At 46.0% G+C, this 25,301-nt stretch overlaps 1 protein-coding gene across 1 annotated transcript in view; it reads left to right on the forward strand.

Moving 5' to 3' along the window:
* LOC138301569 (olfactory receptor 6B1-like) overlaps positions 1-25,301 on the forward strand; it is a 161,653-nt gene that overhangs the window by 106,846 nt on the left and 29,506 nt on the right. Inside the window, exon 2 of the mRNA XM_069242087.1 lies at positions 14,034-14,189. Within this exon, the coding sequence (XP_069098188.1) occupies positions 14,034-14,189 (156 nt within the window). The remainder of the gene's footprint in view (positions 1-14,033; positions 14,190-25,301) is intronic.

The raw sequence follows: 25,301 nt of genomic DNA on the forward strand, positions 1-25,301 counted from the left end.
TGCCACTGCAGTGTCTGTATGTGCAGTTTTAAACTGCCAATATGACTTGGCAAGTGTACCCTCTTGCCATGCCTAAACCTTCCCTTTTTATACATGTAAGGTACCCATAAGGTATGCCCTAGGTTGTCCCATGGGCAGGGTGCCGTGTAAGTTAAAGGTAGGACATGTACCTATGTGTTTTACATGTCCTAACTGAAATACTGCCATCTTCAGTTTTCACAGTGCAAGGCCTATCTCTCTTATAGGTCCACATGGGGGCTGCTATTAAAGTATGGATTCCCTTTGAGAGTAGATAGAAATTTGGAGTTTGGGGTCTCTGAACTCACAATTTAAAAATACATCTGTTAGTGTAGTTGGTTTTTAGATTGTTAGTTTGAAAATACCATGATCAGAAAGTAGGCATTTTCTTGCTTAAACCATTCTGTGACTCTGCCTGTTTGTGGATTCCCTGTCTGGGTCAGTTTGACAGGTGAGCTGTTTGTGAATCCCCTCTAGACAGTGATACAAAGGGAGCTGCGGTGTAGCCTGCATATCCTAATGAGCCATCTGTGCTGGAGTGTATGGAAGAGTGGTCACTTCCCCCTGAATGGGATGTGTGTGCCCTCTCACAATGCAGTCTCCAACCTCCTGGTGTGTGCCTGGGGCCAGGCCTTGGCAAGGCAGTATCTTGCAAACAAGAGAGACTCCCCTTTGAAGTTTACCAACTTCAAACTCAAAAAGGGGTATACGTATTAAACCCAAAGCCCCTGAAAATTAGATCACTTCTGGATTCCAGAGGAACCTCTGCCAAGGAGAAGAGCTGAGGAAAAGTGCTGCCCCTGCCCGTGACTGCGCTTTGTTGGGCTATCCTGCAGTTGCTGCATCTGCCTGTGAAAGGGGACAAAGACTGGACTTTGTTGTGCATTCCTGCTTGAGAATAATCTCCAAAGGCTTGAACTGAGCTTGTGTCTTGTTTTGAAGTCTCAAGGCCATCAAAGACTTCCTCTGCCATCATCCGGACTCTCTGCTGAGACCCCTGCACTGCCAAGTGGTGCCGTATCCAGTCCCTGGGCCTTTGAAAAGGTGGAGTTGGCAGAACAGGAGCTGAAAATCCATGCACAGAATGCAGCACAGGGACATTTTCTGACGCACCATCTGTAACGCAGCTGATAAATGATGCGTGGCCAGCTTTGTGGCTGAAATCAACACTCCACCTGCATCACAGCTCAGAGATCGGCGCATCGCGGCTGGAGAAATGACGCACAGCACCTACTTACGGCTGCTGATAACAATGTAAACCCCACGCAGAGCGTTTTTCTAACACTGTGCAACTGGATTTTCCACACATCATCCTTGGGCGTCAAAGTCATCCCGATTCTGCGCGGATCTGAGGTGCTCTATCTGGAAATTGACGCATCGCTCTCTTGCGAGGGAAAAAGCAATGCACCGTCGACCCAACCGGAGAAGAAACAACTCCCAGCCTCCCTTGCGAGGAAGGAATCAACGCATTGTTGAAATTTTAGATGCACACTCACCTGTGCGGCTTTATTTTTGACACAAACCAGGTACTTTGTGCAAAATCATTGTTTCCATTGTTTTCTGTGGAATAAGACTCTTACTCCTTTGAAAATTCATATTTTAACTTGTGTACGTTGGATTTTTGTAATTTTGGTCTTGTTTGATTTAGATCAATATTGGCTATTTTTCTAAACTGGTGTGGTGTCCATTTTGTAGCGTGGTTCACTTTATTACTGTGTGTGTTGGTACAAATACCTTACACATTTCTTCAGAGTTAAGCCTGCCTGCTTGTGCCAAGCTACCAAGGAGGTGAGTGGCGGTAAACAAGGTGTGTTTTTCCTTTGCCCTGACTAGAGTGAGGGTCCTTGCTTGGACAGGGGGTAACCTGACTGCCAATGAAGACCCCATTTCTAACACCAGTGATGCTCTGTTAACTGCTGATTATGTTTATTGGTATACACAAGTTGCTTGACATCAATAGTCATACAAATAGTCAAATCTTTTCTATACTTTGCAGAGGTGTCAGAATTAACAAAATTGACCTTTGAATAGTGTGCAATAGAATCTTATCTAGGTACCTTAATGGCAGAAGAGACTTCCCATTCAATAGACCCTTGAACTTGCAACCCAGCTCAGTTGTTACAAATTTGGTAGGTAAGTACAATACATGGGTACTTATTTCAATTATACTAGCTAATCTGTGAACACACTTGACTTGCTCTCCCATGATTTGAATGAATCTGAATCTGGCTACAAGATCTCCTGCAGAGACCGCACCAACGGAGTGGGAGGTGGAATCGCCATCATCCACAAAGACTCCATCAAAATCCCAACGAACACCGATGACTCCCTCACCACCGCCGAGCACATGCACTTCACACCGACCCCAACACCACCCTCAGTGGAAGTCTCATCTACTGACCTCCCGGACCCCGCCCATAGTTCAGTGACACCATCGCTGACCTCATCAGCACCCATGCCCTCGCTTCACCGGACTACATCCTCCTCGGGGACCTGAACTTCCACCTCGAGAACAACAACGACGCCAACTCCACCGCCCTGATCGACAACCTTGCCAACCTCGGACTCAAACAGCTCGTAACGACACCCACTCACGCCGCTGGACACACGCTCAACCCCATCTTCTCCGCAAGTCCCCACGTCTCCTTCAACCACACCACCGAACCACACTGGACGGACCACAGATGCGTCCACTTCACCTTCAGAAAAGCCACCACACACCACCGCACCCAACAGCTACCACACCGCTGCTGGGGCAAGGTCACCGAGGACCAACTGACTACCGCCCTCGCCCTGAGACTACCCACCGACCCCACCGACCCAAACACCGCCGCAACCAACCTCACACAGTGGATCAACGACTGCGCCAACACCCTCGCCCCCTCTCAAGTCCTCTACAACCAACCACACCAACAAGAAAGCCGCCTGGTTCACCGAGGACCTCCAGATCTCCAAGCACACCTGTCGGAAGCTGGAGAAGAAATGGCTCCACGACCGAACACCAGACAACCACACAGCCCTCAAGAGGGCCACTCGCAGACATCACCAACTCATCAGGAGCACCAAGAAGACCGCCTTCAAGGACCAACTAGACAACAATGCACACAACACCAAAGAGCTCTTCAGCATTGTGAAAGAACTCTTCAACCCCAGCTCCATCACCAACGACATCCCGCCATCTCAAGACCTGTGCGACTCCCTGGCCACCTTCTTCCACCGCAAGATCACCGACATCCATGACAGCTTCAACCCCGACCCCCCCGCACCCACCACCGAGTCCACCACCCCTGCGACTACCACTTCGCACCAGTCGCCTGACCGTCTGGTCCAGCGTCAGCGACGAAGACTCCATCAAAACCATGAACTCCATCCACTCCGGATCCCCATCGGACCCCTGCCGTCACCACGTCTTCAACAAAGCCAGCGCAGCCATCGCGCTCCACCTCTGGAAAACAATCAACTGTTCCTTCAAGACAGCAACCTTCCCAGAAAGCTGGAAGCACGCCGAGATCAACGCCCTTCTGAAGATGCCCAAGGCAGACCCCAAGGACCTTAAGAACTTCCGGCCCATCTCCCTGCTCCCTTTCCTGGCAAAAGTGACCGAGAAGATTGTCAACAAACAGCTGACCCGCTACCTCGAAGTAAACAACATCCTGGACCCTTCCCAATCCGGTTTTCGCAGTAACCACAGCACCGAGACCACCCTCATCGCCGCCACTGATGACATCCGGACCCTGATGGACAAAGGAGAAACAGCCACCCTCATCCTCCTGGACCTATCAGCAGCCTTTGACACGGTCTGCCACCGCACCCTATCAGCACGCCTCCATGACGCCGGTATCCAAGAGAAGGCCCTGGCCTGGACCACATCCTTCCTCTCCTGCAGAACCCAGAGCGTCCGCCTCCCACCCTTCCGCTCCAAAACCACCGAGATCATCTGCGGCGTCCCACAGGGATCCTCCCTCAGCCCGACACTGTTCAATATCTACATGGCCCCCCTCGCCCACGTCGCACGACAACACAACTGATCATATCCCTCACCGAAGATCCCCACACCGCCAAAGCTACCGAGGAATGAAGGCCATAGCCGACTGGATGAAGGACAGCAGACTGAAGCTGAACTCAGGCAAGACGGAGGTCCTCATTCTCGGACCCACCCCATCAGCCTGGTATGACTCTTGGTGGCCCACGTCACTAGGCACAGCCCCGGAACCCACGGACCACGCACGCGACCTGGGGGTCATCCTCGACTCCACTCCTCCATGACCAGGCAAGTCAACGCCGTCTCCGCATCCTGCTTCAACACCCTGCGTATGCTCCGCAGGATCTTCAAATGGATCCCCCTCGACACGAGAAAAACCGTTACCCAGGCCCTCATCACCAACAGACTCGACTACGGGAACGCCCTCTACTCAGGCAGGAACTACAAACAAGCTCCTTAGACGACTCCATCGCATCCAGAATGCCTCGGCCCGACTCATCCTCGATGTCCCCCGCCGCAGCCACATCACACTCCACCTGAGAGGCCTGCACTGGCTCCCCGTCAACAAAAGGATCACCTTCAAGCTCCTGATCCACGCCCACAAAGCACTGCACAACACCGGACCCACCTACCTCAACAACCGACTCAGCTTCCACACCCCCACCCGAAGCCTCCGCTCAGCCAACCTCGCCCTCGCCACAGTCCCCCGCATCCGAAAAACCACCGCCCGTGGGAGATCTTTCTCCTACCTCGCCGCCAAGACCTGGAACACTCTCCCTGCCATCCTACGACAGACCCATGACCTGCTGGCCTTCAGAAGACTCCTCAAGACCTGGCTCTTCGACCAGTAGCACCCCCCCATCCCCAGTGCCTTGAGACCCTCGCGGGTATGTAGCGCGCTTTACAAATGCAGTGATTGATTGATTGATTGGTTAATGAGTATTGGGTGACATAAAAAATAGCATTTGTCCGTACTTGACATAGGTATGTGCCTTTAACGAGGTAGGGTAACCACTCACAATCTCCTGTTATAACATGTAGACATAGATCGTTTGCTCTCCCAACCTTAGTACACAACCATCCCGTTGACCATTCTTCACACTTTGTGGGGTCTACTGTGTGGTTAGGTTGATACTCAGTGTGTGATACTCACCAGCTATTTCCTATCATTACAGGAAGCAATACACAAGTGTACCGTATCTGTGGAGGATGGATACTTCGTTCTACCATAAAGTGAGCAGAAACTAGTTCTCCTTTGCATTGCAATTGCATTAGATTGACCCATAAATATCTGGGCAGCTGTAATTGTTGCCTCCAATACTCTCCCTGTAGCTATATCCATTTGAATTAGAATTCTGTTGGTTGCTGATTCACAATATTCTTCCCTAATATACATTGTATACCTTTGAATCATTTCTGTGCACTTTTGAATGCTGATGCAAACTGCTCATGTGTACGATTATGCCATTGTCAAGCTCTGCAGGACTTTCCATACTTCCTGTGACTGAATGGGGCCCCACTGAGATATAACTTTAATAGTCTCACCTGTACTAATTCCTGTGGATGATAATGTATTCCCCATTTGCTTTGATATCAAAGGAGTCAAGGGTTGCTGCTCCTATTCAAGTTACTCCACCTACTAGGGAACCTAAATCTCTCTTAATTCACAATTTTGGCAAGAGCCATAACTGTTGTATCTATTCAGCACATAGTGGATCATCGAGTGTAACATTCCTTTCGGAAAGATTGATATATAATATGATTTGGTTAAAGATACTTGCATGCAGAGAATGCTTGCATCCTATCCCATATACAGGATTATTTACTATATGCAGTATGATTTCTGATTTACTAATAATGCGCTTCTGTGCTACGTAAAACATGACTGATGAGCCTCTAACATCCATTTTCCATGGTGACCACCACTATGTGACCTGGTAATATGATTTTCCCCTTTGAACACTCATACTGCTTACAGTGATACGTTAAAGACAGCAAAAAGGGCAAAAAACTTCATTACAGTATTAGAATGTCATGTTCGTGATAGATTTCAGGATCTGCAACCTCACAGATCCTCCTTGTAGTTCATTTAGTCAAAGGTTATGGCACATTTGTTGTCCTGTCACCTTGGAGGCCATCCATTTGCGTCTAGGCACTGGCACGTTGCAGAGTGAAACGTCCCCTTCGTTATCCATGATGTCGGGTGCTTGCAGTGCACAAAAAACATGAAGGTCACTGGTAATACTCTTGTTTACATTCAACTGTACCCATATGGCTCCCACCCTTGTAATCATCAGGGTGAACTAAAGCCACATATTTGGCATGTATTCACCTATTCACGATTACGGAGTGAACCTCAATGCAGGTATACATGCAGACACATTCCAATTTTTCAAAAGCACCACATATGTACTTTCTACTCCCTGACTTACAATCTCATCAGCTTCTGCTTTCTTTCCTGAATGATGTATCCTCACATACTTTTCAAAACTCTCAAATCCTACTTCCCCTGTTTGGGTAGTATCTGAGGTCCAGATCTTTCCTCAATTTGTCAGATTTGCACTTTTTCACAGATTAGTTGTGGAATTCTACCATGTGTTTGATGCAACACAGCAGTATCTTTCTGGTGAGGCAGTACCACCTTTCTTTGCCCTCTTAATCTGGATCAATAACTCCTCCCAACACTGAATTCCCTTTCATCACCAGAGTAGACCAGGGGGGCCATCCAGCCAGTTGTCCCCACTGACACTTTCACTCCTACTCCCAAGCATATCACCTTTGTCTATCCTGTGTGTATTTCACCCTCCTTTAGGGCAAATAGGTCTTGTCCTGTGCTGGCAGGAGATGTTTGTAATAGACGTCTAGCTCAGGGGTCTGTTTTCAAAATAATCATAGTTGGTGTAGATTCATTTTGAATAAATGGAGTCTGTTGTCCTACTGGCCTATTGTTTAATTCAAACAATGTTCTTTTTGGGTTGTTACTCCATCCTTTCAAGTTCTCATGAGCTGATAACTTCCTCAAATGCCCTTTCAGCAAACCAATGTATCTCTCAATTATTTCTGCTGTTTGTGGGTATGTGGGGAATAACCACTGTTTAACACCCACTGAACCCTTTGTTCAGGTGCCCAGTCCTGTAAAGCTTTCCCTAAAAAATGTGTGCCTCTACCTGTCTGGATCTCTTTTAGCACCCCACTGTATTAGGGAATCTATCCCCTGCAAAGTAGATTTTTGGACCACTGACTTATGAGGAAAGGCTAGCGTGAGGCCGGAGTAAGTATCCACTTTTGGAAACTTCCCTTTCTGCTGGGTCATCCCCAAACTTATTGGTTTCCTCCTCCTATTTTTCTGTCCCTGATTTTGTTTACCTTAGGATTCTGGGCACTTTACCACTGCTAAACAGTGCTAAAGTGCATGTACTCTCTCCTCTAAACATGTTATGATTGGGTTACACCTGTTTGGCATATTTAGTTTACTTGTAAGTCCTCGGTAAAGTTAACTCTATGGGTTCAGGGCCTGTAAATTAAATGTTACTAATGGGCCTGCAGCACTGATTGTGCCACCTACTACAGTAGCCTTTCAAACATGTCTCAGGCCTGCAGGGCCTGTGTGTGCAGTTTTAAAATGCCTTTTCGACCTAAGCCTTCCTTTTTATGACATTTAAGCCACCCCTAAGGTAGGCCCTAGTTTGCCGCAAGGGCAGAGTGCAGCATATTTAAAAAGTTGGACATGCTCTTTCAAGTTTAACATGTCCAGATAGTGAAAAACACTTAACTTAATTTTTACGTATTGCAAGGGCTATCTCTCCCATAGGATAGCATTGGGACTACCTTAAAACATATTTTAAGTGTAATTTCCATTTGGAAAGATCTAGGTATAAGGAGTTTGGTGTCCATGGACTCACAAGTTAAATTCACAACTTATTTTATAAATATATGCATCATAGACCAAACGACACAGACCATAACCATTGGACTTACAATGCACAGACTGGCCTGGTATTCTTTACTCTGATAGGACAATAACCAACATGACAGCTATCATACCATTAGGGACTTGCTAAAGCATGAATTGCAATCGACTAGGAAATAAACATGAGTAATATCATAGATCACCAGCATCAGATCATGAGACACAGCCGGCAGCTTTCAGGAAGACTGTGCAAAAAAATATAATGACTGTTAATAAAGTTCAGGTGGTCAGAAGACAGGAATCACATAATCAGCATGCCAAGGCCCTCTCCTTTAGGGGAACAGCTGAATCATGATACACATAACCATACAATGGGGCCCAGACACCTGAATGTGCAAGAAGGGCACATGACATGTCCCATCATGAAATGCAGCAGTTTAGTTAGAATTGGCAACCACATGAGTCATCATGCAATGTGGTACAAACAGTAGAAGGCATTAGGGGTACCCATGCTTAAGGCCAGGACACCCACAATATATTCCCCCAATGAACAGTCCCACCTAGGCCTCGAGAAGCAACCGGCTATGTGGTCTAACTGTCAAAAAATTGCTCCCCAACAGAGATAGATACACCAGTGCTACAGCTCACATTTCGCCATAATCAATCAGGGGACTCTGTGATTCCCACGTGCCTTTTAGGTTAAATACGATAATTCCTACCGAAAGGCCACCTTCCGAGTGCAGAGTGCAGACTGCAGCTTCTCCCTGGCATCTGGAGAGAGAGCCTCCATCACAGTTTGCAGGTGCAGCCCCAACTCCTCGCCTGTCGACTGTAGCATGTGAGCCCTGCTGCCTGCATCTTTTGTGGCAGAGGGGCCCTAGCAAGGAGAGGAGGGTCTGAGAGGGCTGACGGTGGTGTTTCTGGAGATGGTGCCCTGAGACTATACTTTCTTCCTGAGAATTGTGAGTTGAGGCCCGCTTGTGTGGCCCATACTTGGAGGGCTTTCTTCCGGGATGATGTCAGGGGTAGTCTCTGTATTGCCTCTATAATGCACTCGGACAAGGATGCGGCTTGTGGTCTCAGCATAAACTCCCTGCTCCGGTGCTGGTGTTCATTCCCTTGGCAAACAAGGGGATAGCACAGGTCCTTTAACAGCATCTGCCCTTCAAACTCAGGGTAGGAGAGAAAGCTTCACACAGCAATACAGGTGCAAAAAGTCTCTCTCATATCCCACTATGAAACACTGGTGACTCTTGAATGCTGGAGTGCAATGATAGAGGGCACAAAGTACTTGAGGTCAATGGTGCCCTAGACTACAAAACCACACCAAGACCCAACGCACAAGAATAAGAGCCAATGAGCAGGAAAACAGTGCCCTCTCTGCACTGGACTCCTTGGGAGTCACACAAGGGGCACAAAGGGGCAGGCAGGACAGCACCACTAAGTAGGTTCCTACTGATAGTCCTCTAGCAAACCAGAAACAGGGACAGGCTGGCACCAGAACAACAATCAGGAAAGCAACCCAGATGAGTTACTTAGTCCACCCAGCAGACATCAGGCAACAGGACAACAACAGGAGAGCATTACATATGGGTCCCTAGTGCAGTCGAGCAGTCCTTCTGTCAGGGGTTCAGTCCCAGCTCCAAAAGTTCTTTAAAACTCAGGGGGCAACAGCTCCTCTACAAACACTCCAAGTGCCCAGCTCTTGGAAGGTGGGAGAATGTTCCAGCAGATCTGACCTGTTCCAGGAATGTCCCTTCCCCTCTACCTCAGTACCAGACATCAGTGAGGGGTAAATGAGCCCTTTGTACAGGACATAGCCTATTCAGGTGTAAAGTGCACCCTCCTCCCTCTCTCCCAGCCCAAGAAGACCATCAGTATGTAGCTGTAACCCTATCACACCTAACTCTTCCTGATGGATGGCTGTCTGCACAAAGTGGAGCTGTCACCCTGTCCTACACGTGGATTGGAGCCATGCTGCAAAAGCACCACAGTTACAAGCAGAGAGAAATGCACACTTTCTAAAAGTGGCATTTCTAGAATAGTAATGTAAAACGCACCTACAGCAGTAAGCATTCCAAACACATCAAACATGCCCACACTGCTCCTTATAGATCAGAAATGACCACTTAGACATATAGAAGAGAATTTCAAATGCAATCCTAAGAGAGGAGCAGCACTCACAGTAGTGAGAAACTAAATAGGCTGTTTGTCACTACTAGGACATGTAACTCAAAAATACGTATGTCCTACCTTTTACATACACAGGAGCCTGCTCATATGGCTATTTAGGGTCTACCTTAGGGGTGACTTAGCTCTATCAAAAAGGGAGTCAAGGCCTTAGCAAGGGGTTTGTCTTACCAAGTCAGTGTGCCAGAAAACTGTGCACACATTCTCTGCAGTGGCACCAGGCTTGAGGACTCTGGCCTTAGTGAACAGAAGTCCATCCTCCCAATATGCCCTGTGGGTACCACTGACACTACCCTTTTCTTCCTGTTCAGCTTGCAGCCTCAGGCCTTCAAGAGTGGGGCAGGCCCTCTGCCCCTGGCACAGATCCTCCCTAGAGGGTTACCCTGTGCCCAAAAGCTCTTGGTGGGAAGGCCCAAGCTCTGCAGACTCAGTTCCCTCTGGGAATAGCAAGTCCTTATCCTGGGAAGAGGGGTCCTGACTTGTGATCTGATTAGAAGCTGGCTCCTCAGATGTCCTGCCTTTTCTCTTGGAAAGTTGGTCCACTATTTCAGGATCCAACACATCTTTTTCCTTGTGCCCTAGAATTAACACCGGCCCATTCTGGTATCCCAGGCATGGCTGCAATGGTCTTCAGTTCTTCTTCAGCCCAGGGCTATCCACCGGGATGGATTAGGACACAACCACTTCTTTCTGTCCAACTATATCCCCCAATTATATATTACCATAGCCATGGTATGGAACTTTGTCTCATTGTCAGCATTGGTGACAGGATAAGACTTCCCTACCAGAAACAGATTTGAGTGGACCAAGTGCTGGGTCACCATTGTGACACTGGCTCATGTGTCCCTTTGGGTTTCAACCTTTTCCCCATTAATCAAAGAGTACCACCTGTATTTTTCAAATTACTTGGCCATGCTGCACAGTATAATTATATCCATCCCTTTGAGACTAGAGTTGCCTCTGCGGGTTCCCTGACATGGTCAGGCCACAACTGTGATCCCATCTTGAGATTAGCAACTGCATTTACTGCAGGTTGAGTACAGGCATCCTTTTTGATTTTACAGTTAGAGTCTCCAGTTTGGTGTCCATTATTTTTGCAATCATGGCACCAAGCCTTGTTGGAATCAAAGCCCCTAGCTTTGTACCTTCCTTAGGCTGTAAGGAGTCTTGGGGCCCATCCTCCTGTGCAGGTTATTGGGGTCCTTGAGAGAACTCTCTGTTTTTATTCTGGTTCTCATCCTTCCCTTGGGGTTCTTTTTGTCCTCTTGCTTTTGGCCTCCCCCACCAGTGATATTTTTGGTAAACCTTGTCTTGACCCAATGGTCTGCCTTTATCCTCAACTCTTGAGGGGAAAGTGTACCTAGGTCTTGATGTAGCCTCTCATTGTAACAATTACTTAGTAGATGCTCTTTCATTAGCAGGTTCTACAGCCCATCATAGTCTTGTACCTTGTTACCAGCTAACCAACCACCCAGCATTTTTACTGAATAGTCCTCAAACTACCCAAGGGATTTTCGAGCCTCCCTGAACTTTAAGCGCTACTCTACAGTTGTAAATCTAAAGCCCTCAATCAGGGTACCCTTAAAAATGTCATAGGATTTAGAATCTGCTTCATTCAGTGATAGGAGCCTGTGCCTGAACTTCCCTGAGAATAACTCCCACAGCAGTGTGCCCCAATGTTTCTTTTCCATTTCACAGCCAACACAGGCTCCTTCAAAGGCAGAAAACCATTTGACTGTATCATCCCCTTTAGAGAAGACAGGGACAGAGAAGGACAACTTTGTTTGGGAGTCTGAGATTTAAAGATTTTGTTGTGAATCTATTTTTGTTCCCCTGTTTGGAAACAGGAGGCACCTTAGCATTTAGTTTGCAGGCCTGTTGCCTTTTTTACCTAGTTCCCTTTTACCTGCTTGGTATGCTCTATTTTATTACTTATTTTGTTCAGCCATCTTGGAGAAATGCTTTGCTTTTCCAAGCAGCGTCATTCTGAGAAAGTGTCATTATCAGTGATGTATGTGGGTAGTGTTGCCATGTTCCTGCTGAATGCAAACATCTCTGGTATTTGTTATATAATTGCAAACACAGGTCTGCACAAACAATCGGATGTGTAGGTACACACCTGCGCTAGGAATCCTGCACAAACATTAACCTTTGCCTTATAAATATATCTCACAAGACCATGGTAGTTAGAGGGAATTTCGTCAGGATACACCATCCAGACTCAACGCTGCTTTGCAGTGACTTCAGTCTTGTGTCTCTATGATTCCTGATCCAGAGACTCAGAGGCCAACTTTGCCCAAAAGTAACACGAGGGTTGGGGCACTTCTCTCGAACATTGCATTAGCATATTAGGCTTATCATGCCCAGCTCTCTTTTTATGGTAGGATTTATGCCTCTTTGTTAGGAATTGTATATTTCATGTTTATTGCAATGTGTTGGGGGTTTTCATGTTCACCACTATTCTCACCATTTTTCTTCTGTTATTTCTCATTGTCATAATAATTGCAGAACATGCATTTCATCGCAGATTGCAGTCTTTTCAATAAATCTATTGAAAGTTATCCTGCATCTTCTTCATTGCCTGTCTGTAGGTAAAAAAAAAAATTCTAATGAGAGCAAAAGGTAAGATGTGTTACACTGTGACTTCCCTTGGAGGTCTACAGAGTTCAAGTGCTAGGCTGCCAGAAATCACCTTTATTTTAAGTGTTTGGCTGAGGTGCTGCTAAGTAGCTGGAAGGTTTGGGCTGACAGCTTCCAACTAGCTTAGGAGAGACTGGTCACCTACAAGCAGAAGGGTTGCCTCCCCTAATACAGCCATCTCGCTGAGAGGTGAGAGTCATACACAACAGTTTCCCTCTCAAAAAGTGTATGCTGCCACCAAATATGATTCCAAGAACCAACTCTTTTCTCTTTGTTTCAATCTCCAAAAGCTGAGACTCCAGGGCCAGTCTTTTGGTCAACCTGGCTAAGGCAAGGTCTTCTTCGGTGGATGCACACATGCTAGGGGATGAGGAGATACCCTTCACCCCCATTGTCCACAGCATCCTCTTCTCCCACAGAGACTTCATCTACTTCCTCTTTGGGCATTCTGGGCACCAGAAAGCCAAGCTTGTCTGTGTTGCCATTTTTCCCAGTACGTATCTTGCACAGCTTGTAGAGTTTCTTCAACTGGTCACAGCTATTTGCCTGGTAAGGGGCAAGGTTGAGCTCCTGCTCTGGTTCTCTGAACCTGTCATGTTTACTTTATTAAAGCTGGGACATTTTTATGAATTTGGAACCCCTTTAGACAAGGCCACCTAAAATAAGGACTTTTAAATTCTAACTATTGTTGTGAGGACCTAACCTGGGCCCTAGGCAATTATATTAAAAATGTGGAGAACTTATAGCCAGTTGAAAACAATGCAATTGAGCTACAGAAAATTGGGAGAGTTAGTCAGGTGCTCACAAAGTGACAAAGTAGTATCAGCAAATGCAAAGTCGATATCCCACTGCTGAGACACCAAATGTAGGAGGCTGGCCCTCTATGTAGTGTGCAAAACATTGTATACTGTGCAGAGGGTCCCAGCAACCACGTGATGGTTTACTGAGGCAAAAACTAGACCACCTTATGCTCTAATTTTTATGGTAGCTTTGTCGAGCAGTTAGGCTAATTTTTGAGAAGTGCTAAGCATTTGTGGTACTCACAGTATGAATAAAGCAAGACACACACTCAAAAGAATAACTCGAGACCAATTTATAAAAATACTTCAGATTGTTATACAATTTTTAAGACCAAGATCATCAAACTTGGGTAAGTACTTTAAAAGTTATGGTTTTTCAAAGTCTAGAAAATGTCTTATTTCTGTGCGTAATTACGCACCATAGGACTCAATGGAATACAATTTTAAAATGAATATTAAATCAGGCAGTGTGTATACCAATGTCTCCTTTCAGATGCAGTTTGAGGTCGTCGGTGGGCCCTATCGACCAGCTGGAAAAGTTTGGGGGATTCTTATTCTCTGCAGGGACAGCTGCAGAATAATCTTTGGAACTGGCACAGGACCACTGCGGGAGACCAGTTGGAAAAGCACTGCACAGGTGTACTTCAAGGTGAGTCTGATGGGTCCTCTTGGAGTGTCGAGGTTGCAAGGGGTGGGGGACAATTAGAACACAGCTGGATCTCCAGTGGAGGGCCCAGGTAGGCCGAGTGCAGAGCAAATTTGTGAGCTAAGAGCTGTGCACAAAAAGTGCCCTTGGAAGCAGGTGGTAGATCAATTTGAGAGGTGCATGCAAGTCAACAGGGACACTCTGGTGGGTGGTTATGATGTTTTCTGAAGTTTCTCGAGTAGGGATTCATCGTGGTCCTTATGGAGTCCAAGAGGACTATCCTTTTGGGTGTTCAATGCTGCGGGGGGTCCAGTACCCTTGGCTACTGGATGGTTCAGCCACTGGAGCTTGCTGCACCACCAAACTTGGCACATTTACAGGGTTTGTCCTCTAATTAGTATTCCTGGCCCATCAGGTGAAACTTAGTCTTGCTTGCTCCGGTTCCTTGGTCAGCAGCTGGTCAGTGAAATGGACTTACCTGGCGCTTGGGTCTTTGGTGCAAAAAAGTGATGCCTTCACCCTGGAGGGAGATCTTTGGTGATTTTCAGAAGGGTGGAGTTCCTCTGGGGGGGTTTTAGAGTCCTTCCAAAGTCTGAGCAACCCCTTAGTGGCAATTGTCGAGTCCTGGGTGCAGTGGACACGGTTTAATGCCTTTTTTTGGAGCAGCAGGACTTCAGTTCTCGAGGATTAGGTCTTCTTTGTTGTTTGTCTTCTTGTGTCCTTGGAAACTGATCTGCAGGTCCCGGGGTGCCCACTAAATACTCTACTTAGTGGGCATTTTGGGGAGTACCTAGTAATGATTACTGGGTCATCACCCTCAAGGTGGCTACACCCACTAAGTGACCATTAACTGTACACAGAGGTCACTTCCCTATCTCTGATTGGCAATTTTCCTATCATGCAAGATGGAGGAAAATGAAACAGAGGGGTCACCTCACCTGCAACACCTTAGAGGTGGTGAAAGCTGCGGGTGGCCACTCCTCCTGTCCATTGTGCATATTCATGCTGTTGCTCCTGCCAAAAGTGGGGGTTTTCAATAAAGTCGGCCAATTGCTGCTGGTGGCAGGCTTGGGGTCGAGCCTCAAAGGTAGTAAGCCCTTCGAAGCTCGCTAGCAGTGCAGTGCACATTCCTGAGGAGGTAGATTGTTCGAAATGGGGTCTTTAGTTGGCAGAGGTATACACCCTTGTCCAAGTAGTGACCACAATCCTAGTCAGGGTAAGTCACACACAATCCAAATCTTCCTGGGGCCACCCTCTGGTAACTTGCACTGAGCAGTCAGCCTTAACTTAGAAGGCAATGTGTAAAGTATGTATGCAATAAGTCATACAGTAACACAGTGAAAAAAACACCAAAACATACCACACAGGTTTAGAAAAATATAGGATTTTTATCTGGTTAAATTAAGGTAACACTTTAAAGGTTCTGTAAGTACTAGTTGAGATATCACTTTTTGCAAGAATAAATAGAGTCTTAAATTGTAGAAATCAACAGTTGTCTCTTGATTACACAAAGTACCTGGTTTGTGTAAAAAATAACACGCACAGAAACCACAGAGGAGGAGATGCATGGAAAAATAGGGTGTGCGTCAGATTTTCCAACGCAGCACAGACAATGCGTTGTTTCTTTCCACGCTGCCGGGAGCTTTTTTAGTCGTTTTTTGGCATGCAGTCTGAATCCTCACTGTGATGTGGGGATCTATTTGATGCCCAGTGATGATGCGAGGAAATCCTGGGCATGCGGGAAGAAGTCACAGGTGTTGCGTCGATCTGGTGTGGTGATGCACCAAATCTTCTGTCGTACGGCAGGCGCTGCATCGATTTTCCACCCGGGGAATCAGCAGCATCATTCTGGTTTGGCTGTGCGTCGATCCGGTAGGGCTGTGTATCTAATTTCTGGTCACAAGGCAGGCACTGCATCGAATCTTCACTAGGGTAGTTGGGCTGCGCTGTTCCGATTCGGCTGTGCAGCAATTTCTCGGTTGCACAATGCTGTGCGTCGTTTCCGGAAGGCTTTTTCTAAACAGCTGAAGTCTTTTTTGCCCTGAGACTTCAGAAAACAGGAGGCAAGCTCAATCCAAGCACCTGGAGAGCACTTCTCATCAAAGTCAGAGGGCAGCAGGTCAGCAGGGCAGCAGGGCAATAGCAGGGCAGCAGTCCTTCTCAGCAAAGCAGTCCAGATGAGTCCTTTGGGCAGCCAGGCAGTTCCTCTTGACAGGTTGCAGGTCTAGATATAGAAGTGTCTGATTTGGTGGGGTCAGAGACCCAGTTTATATACCCAAAACTGCCTTCGAAGTGGGGGAGACTTCAAAGAGTGGTTTTAAAGTGCACAAGTTCCCCTTGCAGTACAGGGTCCCAGTAAGGGGTTTGACAGTCTACTGTGTGAGGGCAGGCCACTAGCCTTTAAAATGTAAGTGGCAGGCCGTCCACCCTTCCAGCCCAAGAAGACCCATTCAGTATGCAGATAAGTGCAGGTGTGACTGAGTGTCCTGTGTTTGTGGATGTCTGGGTGAAATACCCAAGGAAGCTGTCAACCAGTCCAGCCCAGATGTTGATTGGAGTCAGGCTGTAAGGCACAGATGGACTTTAAGTGCAGAGAAATGCTCACTTTCTAAAGTGGCATTTCTAAAATAGTAATATAAAATCCAACCTCACTAATAAGCAGGATTTTCTATTACCATTTTGGCCATACTAAATATGACATGATTGCCCCTTTCTGATCGGAATCTACTACTCAAACATATATGAGAGTAGTCCTAATGCTATGTTATGAAAGGAGCAGGCCTCACAGTAGTGGAAAACAAATTTAGATGTTTTCCACTACTAGGCCATTTAAAGCACACATGTACATGTAGTGCCTTTTAACTACATAGCTCCCAGCCCTATGGGTGACCTAGGGCCTACCTTGGGGGTGACATACGTAGAAAGAGTTGAAGGCTTGGCACGTACTTGTAAATGCCAAGTAGAAGTGACAGTGAAACTGCACACACAGGCCTTGTCATGGCAGGTCTAAGACATGGTTAACGGGCCACTTATGTGGGTGGCACAAACAGTGCTGCAGGCCCACTAGTAACATTTAATTTACAGGCCCTGGGCAAAGGTAGTGCACTTTACTAGGGACTTACAAGTAAACCTGTAATCGTGTCTCAGACCTGCCACTGCAGTGTCTGTGTGTGTATGTTTACACTGTAAATTCAACTTGGCAAGTGCATTCACTTGCCAGGCCTAAACCTTCCCTTTTCTTACATGTAAGGCACCCCTAAGGTAGGCCCTAGGTAGCCCCAAGGGCAGGGTGCAGTGTGTGGATAAGGTAGGACATATAGTAATGTGGTTTATATGTCCTGACAGTGAAATACTGCCAATTTAGTTTTCCACTGTTGCAAGGCCTGTCTCTCTCATAGGATAATATGGGGGCTACCTTTAAAATATGATTAAAGTGTAGATTCCCCTAGAGAGTAGATGGACATGTGGAGTTTGGGGTCCCTGAACTCACAATTTAAAAATACATCTTTTAGTAAAGTTGGTTTTGAGATTGTGTGTATGAAAATGACACTTTTAGAAAGTGAGCATTTTCTTGCTTAAACCATTCTGTGACTCGGCCTTGTTTGTGGATTCCCTGTCTGGGTCAGTTTGACAGTTGGGTTGTTTTTCACCTCACACTAGACAGTGACACAAAGGGAGCTGGGGTGTAGCCTGCATTTCCTGATTAGCCATCTCTGCTAGGAGGGAGGGGTGGAGTGGTCACTCTGATCTCAAAGGACTGTGTCTGCCTCTGACAATGCCGGCTCCAACTCCCTGGTGTGTGTCTGAGGCCTTGCCTGGGCAAGGCAGGATTTCACAAGTAGGTGAAGAAAGGTGACTTCAAAGACTAAAATAGGTATAAGAAGGGCACCCAAATCTACAGACTTTAGAAACACTTCTGGAACCAAGAGGAACCTCTGCCTGGAGAAGAGCTGATAGCTGAGGAAGAAGTGCTGCCCTGCCTGTGACTGTGCTTTGTGGAGCTTTCCTGCAGTGCTGCTTCTGCCAGAGTAAGAGGGCAAAGACTGGACTTTGTGTGCCTTCCATCTTGTGAAGAAATCTCCAAGGGCCTGAGTTAGAGCTTGCCTCCTGTTGTTTGAAGTCTCAGGGACAGCAAAGACTTCTCTCTGCCAGCACCTGGAGTCTCTGGAGAGACTTCTGCTCTGACAAGTGGTGCCCTATCCAGTCCCTGGGCCCTTGAAAGGAAAGCTGGTGGAAATCCAAGAAAATAGACTTTGGACGACTCCGGACCGACGCCGCTGCAGAATCCGGTAACGCCGCCTGCACCTGACACAGTGACCTTCGCTGGAACGCAACGCTCTTCGCAGGCCCGACTCCGCTGCAGCCCCGCTGAAGTCCGCGGCTCCGTGGAAGTCCACGCAAACCCGGCGTGACCGACGCCGCTCAAAGCGCGTGGTTTCGCACAGACGCCCCGATCCCCGACTTCACGGATCAGCTTGTTTTCACTCTTCACCAAAGGTACTGTACTTGGTGGTCTACGCGACTCCGTGTCCGACACCGCTGGTGTCGGCTTGTTGGGAACCTACTCCGTCACGACGCCGTGTTAACATCTCATCGAAGCATTTTTGTTTCTAAGTGCTATTTTTGAGTTTAACCTCAAAAAATTCATAACTTGACTTGTGTATGTCGGATGTTTGTCGTTTTGGTCTTGTTTTGTTTAGATAAATATTTCCTATATTTCTAAACCGGTGTTGTGTCATTTTGTAGTGTTTTCATTAAGTTACTGTGTGTGTTGGTACAAATACTTTACACCTAGCACTCTGAGGTTAATCCTACTGCTCTGCCAAGCTACCAAGAGGGTAAGCAGGGGATAGCTGAGGGGGATTCTCTTTTACCCTGACTTGAGTGAGGGTCCTTGCTTGAACAGGGGGTAACCTGACTGTCAACCAAAGACCCCATTTCTAACAGTTATGAGCCAATGTTACCATGTTTTTAGGTAGAAAGAGCATGCACTTTAGCGCTGGTTAGCAGTGGTAAGGTGTCCAGAGTCCTAATGCCAGCAAAAATGAGGTCAGAAAAAGAAGAGGAGGAAGGCAAAATGTTTTGGGGTAACCCTTCAGAAGGGCCATTTCCAAAAGAGAAATAACACCTCCACCCAGGAAGGACTTTGTTTCTTGACCCAGAGAGCAGGGGCTCTCACCCCAGGATTTCAGAATCTTGTCTGGTGGTGGCAGGCTGGTTGTGACTGGCCTGCAACCATGCCAGGTTTAGTTAGCTTTGCCTCTTAGGTAGCCTCTGGGTACATTTTGTAATAAATCCCATACTGGTACCAGTTTGGATTTATCATTCTGATTCGTTTGATACCAAACGACCCAGGGTTCAGAGTAGCCATCATGTAGTTGTGAAACTCATACTGCCCAGTGGCCAGCATGCATGTAAAATGGCTGTGCTGTTCACTTACTATATCCCAGGTTTGGCAATGACACAATAGAGGCATGTTTTCTAAGCATATATGCCCACACATGCATCATAGCACACCCTGCCTTAGGACTAGAAAGTCTGCCAGAGGGTGACTTACCTAGATTGCATACAGTGTGTTGTGGACATGGCACTCAGGCTGTGGATGCTCTTGGCACTGCAATGTTAATGTGCTTCCTGCAGCTCAAAAATAGAGAATTTAGCCTATGGCAATTACTTCACAATGACCAAAGGTTGGGGAAAATTAACCCACCACAGTAGGGGGGCATGGAGCAACTCTAGTAAAGCAGGAAAGCATAATACTCAACGAAAGGACTTTGGTTACAGTTTTTATCAAGGAATGTTATTTATACTAAAATGATGTGCTAATATTTAGAGTAACTTAATACCAGGGTCTTTCAACGCCTGTTAATTGAACACAAGGAGCAGCTTTGTTTAGAAAGGGTGTGCTCGAATCCTTTAACAAATATCCATTTGCCTAAATGATGCAGTAATTAAGATCATCACATGGGACGCTGATGTTTTGTCTTTTAATTAAAGGCGAAGCGTATTTATGACCTCTGCTATATAACTGTGCATGTGCTAATTATCCGTAAACAGTGAGAAGTTCTCTATAAGGGCAACGGAAATTAGACGAACCTCCTTTCTGAGGATGGTGCAAGATTTTTCCTTCACAGCAGCGCTCCGAAAAGGATGGTAATCTACTTGGAAGGTGTAAGTAACACGGTCACAGTAAATGTTACTTGACGGGAACTTAGGCGTCTGCTTTTTATTTAAAAAGATTTTAATTTAAAAAATCAAAAGAAGAACAACGAATTTCATAGGTTACACGCAGGTGTCCAATAAAGTACGTTTTATAAAAACGATGAATTCACAATAATTAATTGTCAAGAGGTTTACTTACTCGTTTCAGAATTAGAAATGTTAAACCTTTCTGGTTTTCAGGCCTAATAGGAAACAGTTAAATGTATTTGAGGTCAAATAAATTATTTCATAAACGAAGGAAAGGGGTAGCTTAAGGTATAACAGCTGAGTTCTGTAGCCCACATACACACCACAGACACAAACACACACCCCAGACATAGAAACAAAGAGAAACTGCAATAAACAACTCCTCTTTATAGTAGAGGTGGTGATGCCAATTGTTGCTATCTTTCACGTACAATAAATCTTTCTAACTAGGAAGTAAACACATTTTATGATTTATCACGTCTAGAGAGAATGAATACCAAGTTTAAAAGAAGAAAGTTGATTATCCAAGAGATTGTATGGAGTATTGAGGCGTCCAGTAAAGAGAGTTAGCTAGGCAGGCCTCAACATGGCCATCGCTACCGCTCCCAGCCGAAAGCCAGATTTTCTAGCTGTCCTGGTCTAAGGAGCCGTTCTCAAGTGACAGTAGATCTAATGAGATCAGCCTGCTAATTATGGCAGCCAAGAAGGGCTCCAATATAGAATTTCTGAAGGCTAGTGACTGCAGCTGAAGAGCTGCACCCAGACCTGACTGCTGTATTTTAGGAGAAAACAGAGATTAAAGAATAAGACACTACAATTTAGCCTAAGGGAGCCGGATGCAAAGTACCCTGAAGATAAAGCTGTGTAAGACACATAGAGTGTCTAATATGGAGGGTCTGCAGCAGCAGCCAGATGTTCTCAGGAGGAGGAAAGCACAAGATTAGATACAATGGATGGAGCACATTAGAAGGAACCATAGCCTAGCTATCACAGTTTTCTGCTTTTCAGCCATTGGTGGTGCGGGTTATGTAAGCGAATTTGGGGCATCACATGAGGCCGTTCATCCAGTTCTTGGATAATCAGAGACTGCTGGACGGTATCCATGGTAGATAATGAATATCCATACACGAGGGAGAAGCAAGAATAAGCACATGCAGTGAAGAGTGACAGTACAAGTGCAAATAGAGATGTAGGGAAAGACAGCGAAAAGCGAAGCATAAAGACAAGAGGGCAGAAGTTGTAACGAATCTAACAATTACCACATGAAAAGTAGTCGAGGGGAGAACACCAGTCAAAGGTATAAAACTCAGTCTACACATAGGAGAAAGCTTTAGTTTAGGTTGTGTTGGAGCACGAAGGATGTAAATGTAAGTTTTCTCGGCTCAGCAGCAATGATTATTGACAGCATGATGCTTACAGGAAAGGAGTTCCAGAATTAGGGTGCAGTCCCAGAAAAGTCTTAGATGGCCACTGGTTTCCAGTGTGAGATTCTGAAAGCTCACCAGATTTTTGTAGCCACTAGAGAGTTCAGTGGCGTAGAGAAGGATTCCAGTTTTTTTTGTTTTTTTAAGGGAACAAAGCAGTCATGTAATGCATGGTAGCTTAAACGTTATACCGACTTCTAGAGGGAAGCAGTCAAGCTCTTTGACCACTGGTGCCAAATGATCACCTTTATGTTGCTAGAAGTAAGTCTAGCAGTAGAAAGAATCATTAGAGTGATTGGCTTAAAAGGAACCGGGAACATATCTAGGCACAGTTACCGTAATAAAATTTTAACAGAACCAATGCCTGATTCTTTGAGTGGATGAAGGGCTTGAGTTTTTATTTTTGTTTTGTCAAACTATTGTTTTGGCTTTCAAAGGTACAGAGTAAACATGACACAGTCAATATCACATTAGTCCGTCATCAAAGGCAAAGGCTAATATCAGGATCAGTTTCAAAACAAGTGAATCATGGCCACAATGCGGTACAACAATCTAAGTTGAAAGCAACCGAGTAGGGCAAATTCTGGGGTGCAATAATTGGGTATCTAAGGATCTCTTTAACCTGTGCTAGGATTTCAGTCCAATTGGGTCGTATGGTCGGGCAGTCCCACCAAATATAATGAAAATCACTCAACAGCCCACAACCTCTCCAGCAGCGATCATATGTGTTTTGAAATATTTTCTGGAGTTATGCTGGATATAAATACCAATTATAGAGCACTCCGTAGTGTACTTCGTGTAAACCTAATGAGTGGTTAAATTTGGAGATGTCATCCCAAAGAGTGCACCACGATCTAGCATCAATAGATATCCCCAGTGTTTGTTCCCGGAATGAGATGTGAAGGGGAGTGAGGGTGTAAGTGGTGGACATCAAGTGGAAATAGAGAAAGAGAATACACCCACTGGTTGTCTCTGTGCTTCATTCACATTGTTTGATAGGAAGTCGTTTTCAGGTTGCAGCTATTCTTATAACTGGATGTAGCACCTAATGCTTCAAGTTAGTATAGTGATAAACGTCTGATGCTGGTATATTACATTTACAACAGCTTTCTTAAAATGTAAAAATGTCCCACCCATGAAATAAATCTGAAATAGTAGGCCTTATATCAAAGAGGCCTGGTGGCTAAGCAAGTTGGATATAGTGGATAGGTGTATTTGAAGAGGGGAACGTCGCCAGTCCATTTGTCCAAGTTAAAATATCCCACACTTTAAACATGGTGGCAGTTGGGGATGCTTAAGTAAGCATTGATTGGGTGATCAGGTTTGGGTTTTCATGATACAGCCAATATTGTCCTACCTACTATCGCCCTATCCATATGCAGACAATGTTTTTCTGATTTCTTAAGGGACCATTCAAATATGACTCAGAGTTGGGCTGCTATTTAGTAGTATAGCAAGTCTGCGGGAGCTAAGCACCCTGCATCTTTAGGGAGCATCAACAACTGATGTGAAAGCAAGGCCCTGTGATTCTGTCAGATGAACTTCGTTATCAGTAAGTGGGTAGAAAAAAAAAAAGAAGTCTCAATTGACTTCAACAGGGAGCCCCTGGAATAGTATGAGTGGAAGCACAGCCATTTTAATCACATTAATGGGGACGTGCCTAGTTAAGTACAAGGGGTCTGTTTTTCATTGTCCTAGTTGGAGGGGCAGTTTGGCAAGTACAAATCAGTCACTTTAGTTGTGATCTTTAGCCCTAAATAAGTCATTTATTTCTTCTCCCAGTGTAAGGGGGAGGTGGATCCTATCACTGCCATCTTCGCTGATCGAACAGTTGAATTGAACAATAAGGATTCATGAAGATTAATACGGAAGCCATCTACGTAGTTGTAGTGTTGGAGTTCGATCTGTAAGGCTTGGAGTGATGACTGGGTAGAGGTGATGGAGAGAAAAATATCAGCAAATCAAGAGATTTTGCAGTCAACTGAGTCAAAAAGGAGGCCATGAATTTTAGGTGTAGCCCGCATCTTTGCAGCTAAGGGTTCAATGCTGAGAGTGAAGTGTAAAGGAGAGAGGGGACATCTCCGTCTCATTCCCCGAGTTTGATTGAAAAATTATGAGGCGGTTCCATTCACTATTACTTTAGAGCTGGTGCATGCATAATTGGCCTGTATCATAGCATTAACAGGCTCTTCAAACCCAAAGTGGCTAAAATGTGGAATAGGAATGCCACTGGGTTGAAAGCTTTCTCACTGTCTAATGCCAGTAAGATTGCAGGGGTGTTGTTCTTCGTGGTTTCTCCACCAAGAGGAATACTCTTCATAAGTTGTCATGGGTTTGTCTCCCTTCAATAAAACCAGATTGATCTGGGTGGTGGATCAATTCCAGCATGATGTCCTCCAGTTTAGAGGCTAATATTTTAGTACATGATTTAACATCAAGGTTAAGTAAAGTAATTGGCCAATAAAATGTACAAAAATAGAAGGTTTTTCCTGGGCTTTGGGATGACAGAAATCAGGGCTTCTCCCATCGAGATAATCATTGCTTGAGAATTCACTATATGGTTAAAGAGCTCCATCAAATGAGGGAGTAGGTCTGAGCTGAAGGTCTTGTAGAATTGATCATTGTATCCATCCGGTCTGGGAGCTTTATTTAGCTTGAGGGAGTCTATTGCAGATTGTATCTCTTTCCTTCTCTTTCCACTCTGTTGGTCTCCTGATGGCCGTCCACCCTGGGAGCCGCACCAACGCCCACCAACCACGCACGCAACCTGGGTTTCATCCTTGACTCATTGCTCTCCATGACCCAACAAGTCAACGCCGTCTCATCCTCCTGCTTCAACACCCTCTGCATGCTCTGCAAAATCTATAGGTGGATCCCTACCGAAACCAGAAGGACGGTCACCCAAGCCCTTATCAGCAGTAGACTAGACGACGGCAACGCTCTCTATGCGGGAACCACGGCCGTTCTCCAGAAAAGACTGCAACAGATACAGAACGCCTCTGCAAGCCTCATCCTCGACATCCCCCACCACAGCCACATCACAGCCCACCTGAGAGACCTACACTGGCTCCACGTCAACAAAAGAATCACATTTAAACTCCTAACCCACGCCCACAAAATACTCCACAATGCCGGACCAGTATACCTCAATGATCGACTCACATTCTACACCCCAAACCGTCAGCTCCATTCCGCCAACCTCGCCCTCGCCACCGTTCCACGCATCCAGAGGACAACAACCGGTGGCAGATCATTCTCCTACCTCGCTGCCAAGATCTGAAACACCCTCGCCATCCACCTATGTCAGACCAAGGACCTTCAGGAGACTCCTCAAGACCTGGCTGTTCGAGTAGTAGCAGCTCCCCCCCCTCAAGCACCTTGAGACCGTCACGGGTGAGTAGCGTGTTCTACAAATGCAATGATTGATTGATTGACTGTTTGAGGTGTCTTTGGGACACTTATGGCAAGGTACCATCAGCTAGGTAGGCTAGCTGTTCCCCAT

This window comes from Pleurodeles waltl, chromosome 6, assembly GCF_031143425.1.
Source record: "Pleurodeles waltl isolate 20211129_DDA chromosome 6, aPleWal1.hap1.20221129, whole genome shotgun sequence".
NCBI lineage: Eukaryota > Metazoa > Chordata > Amphibia > Caudata > Salamandridae > Pleurodeles > Pleurodeles waltl.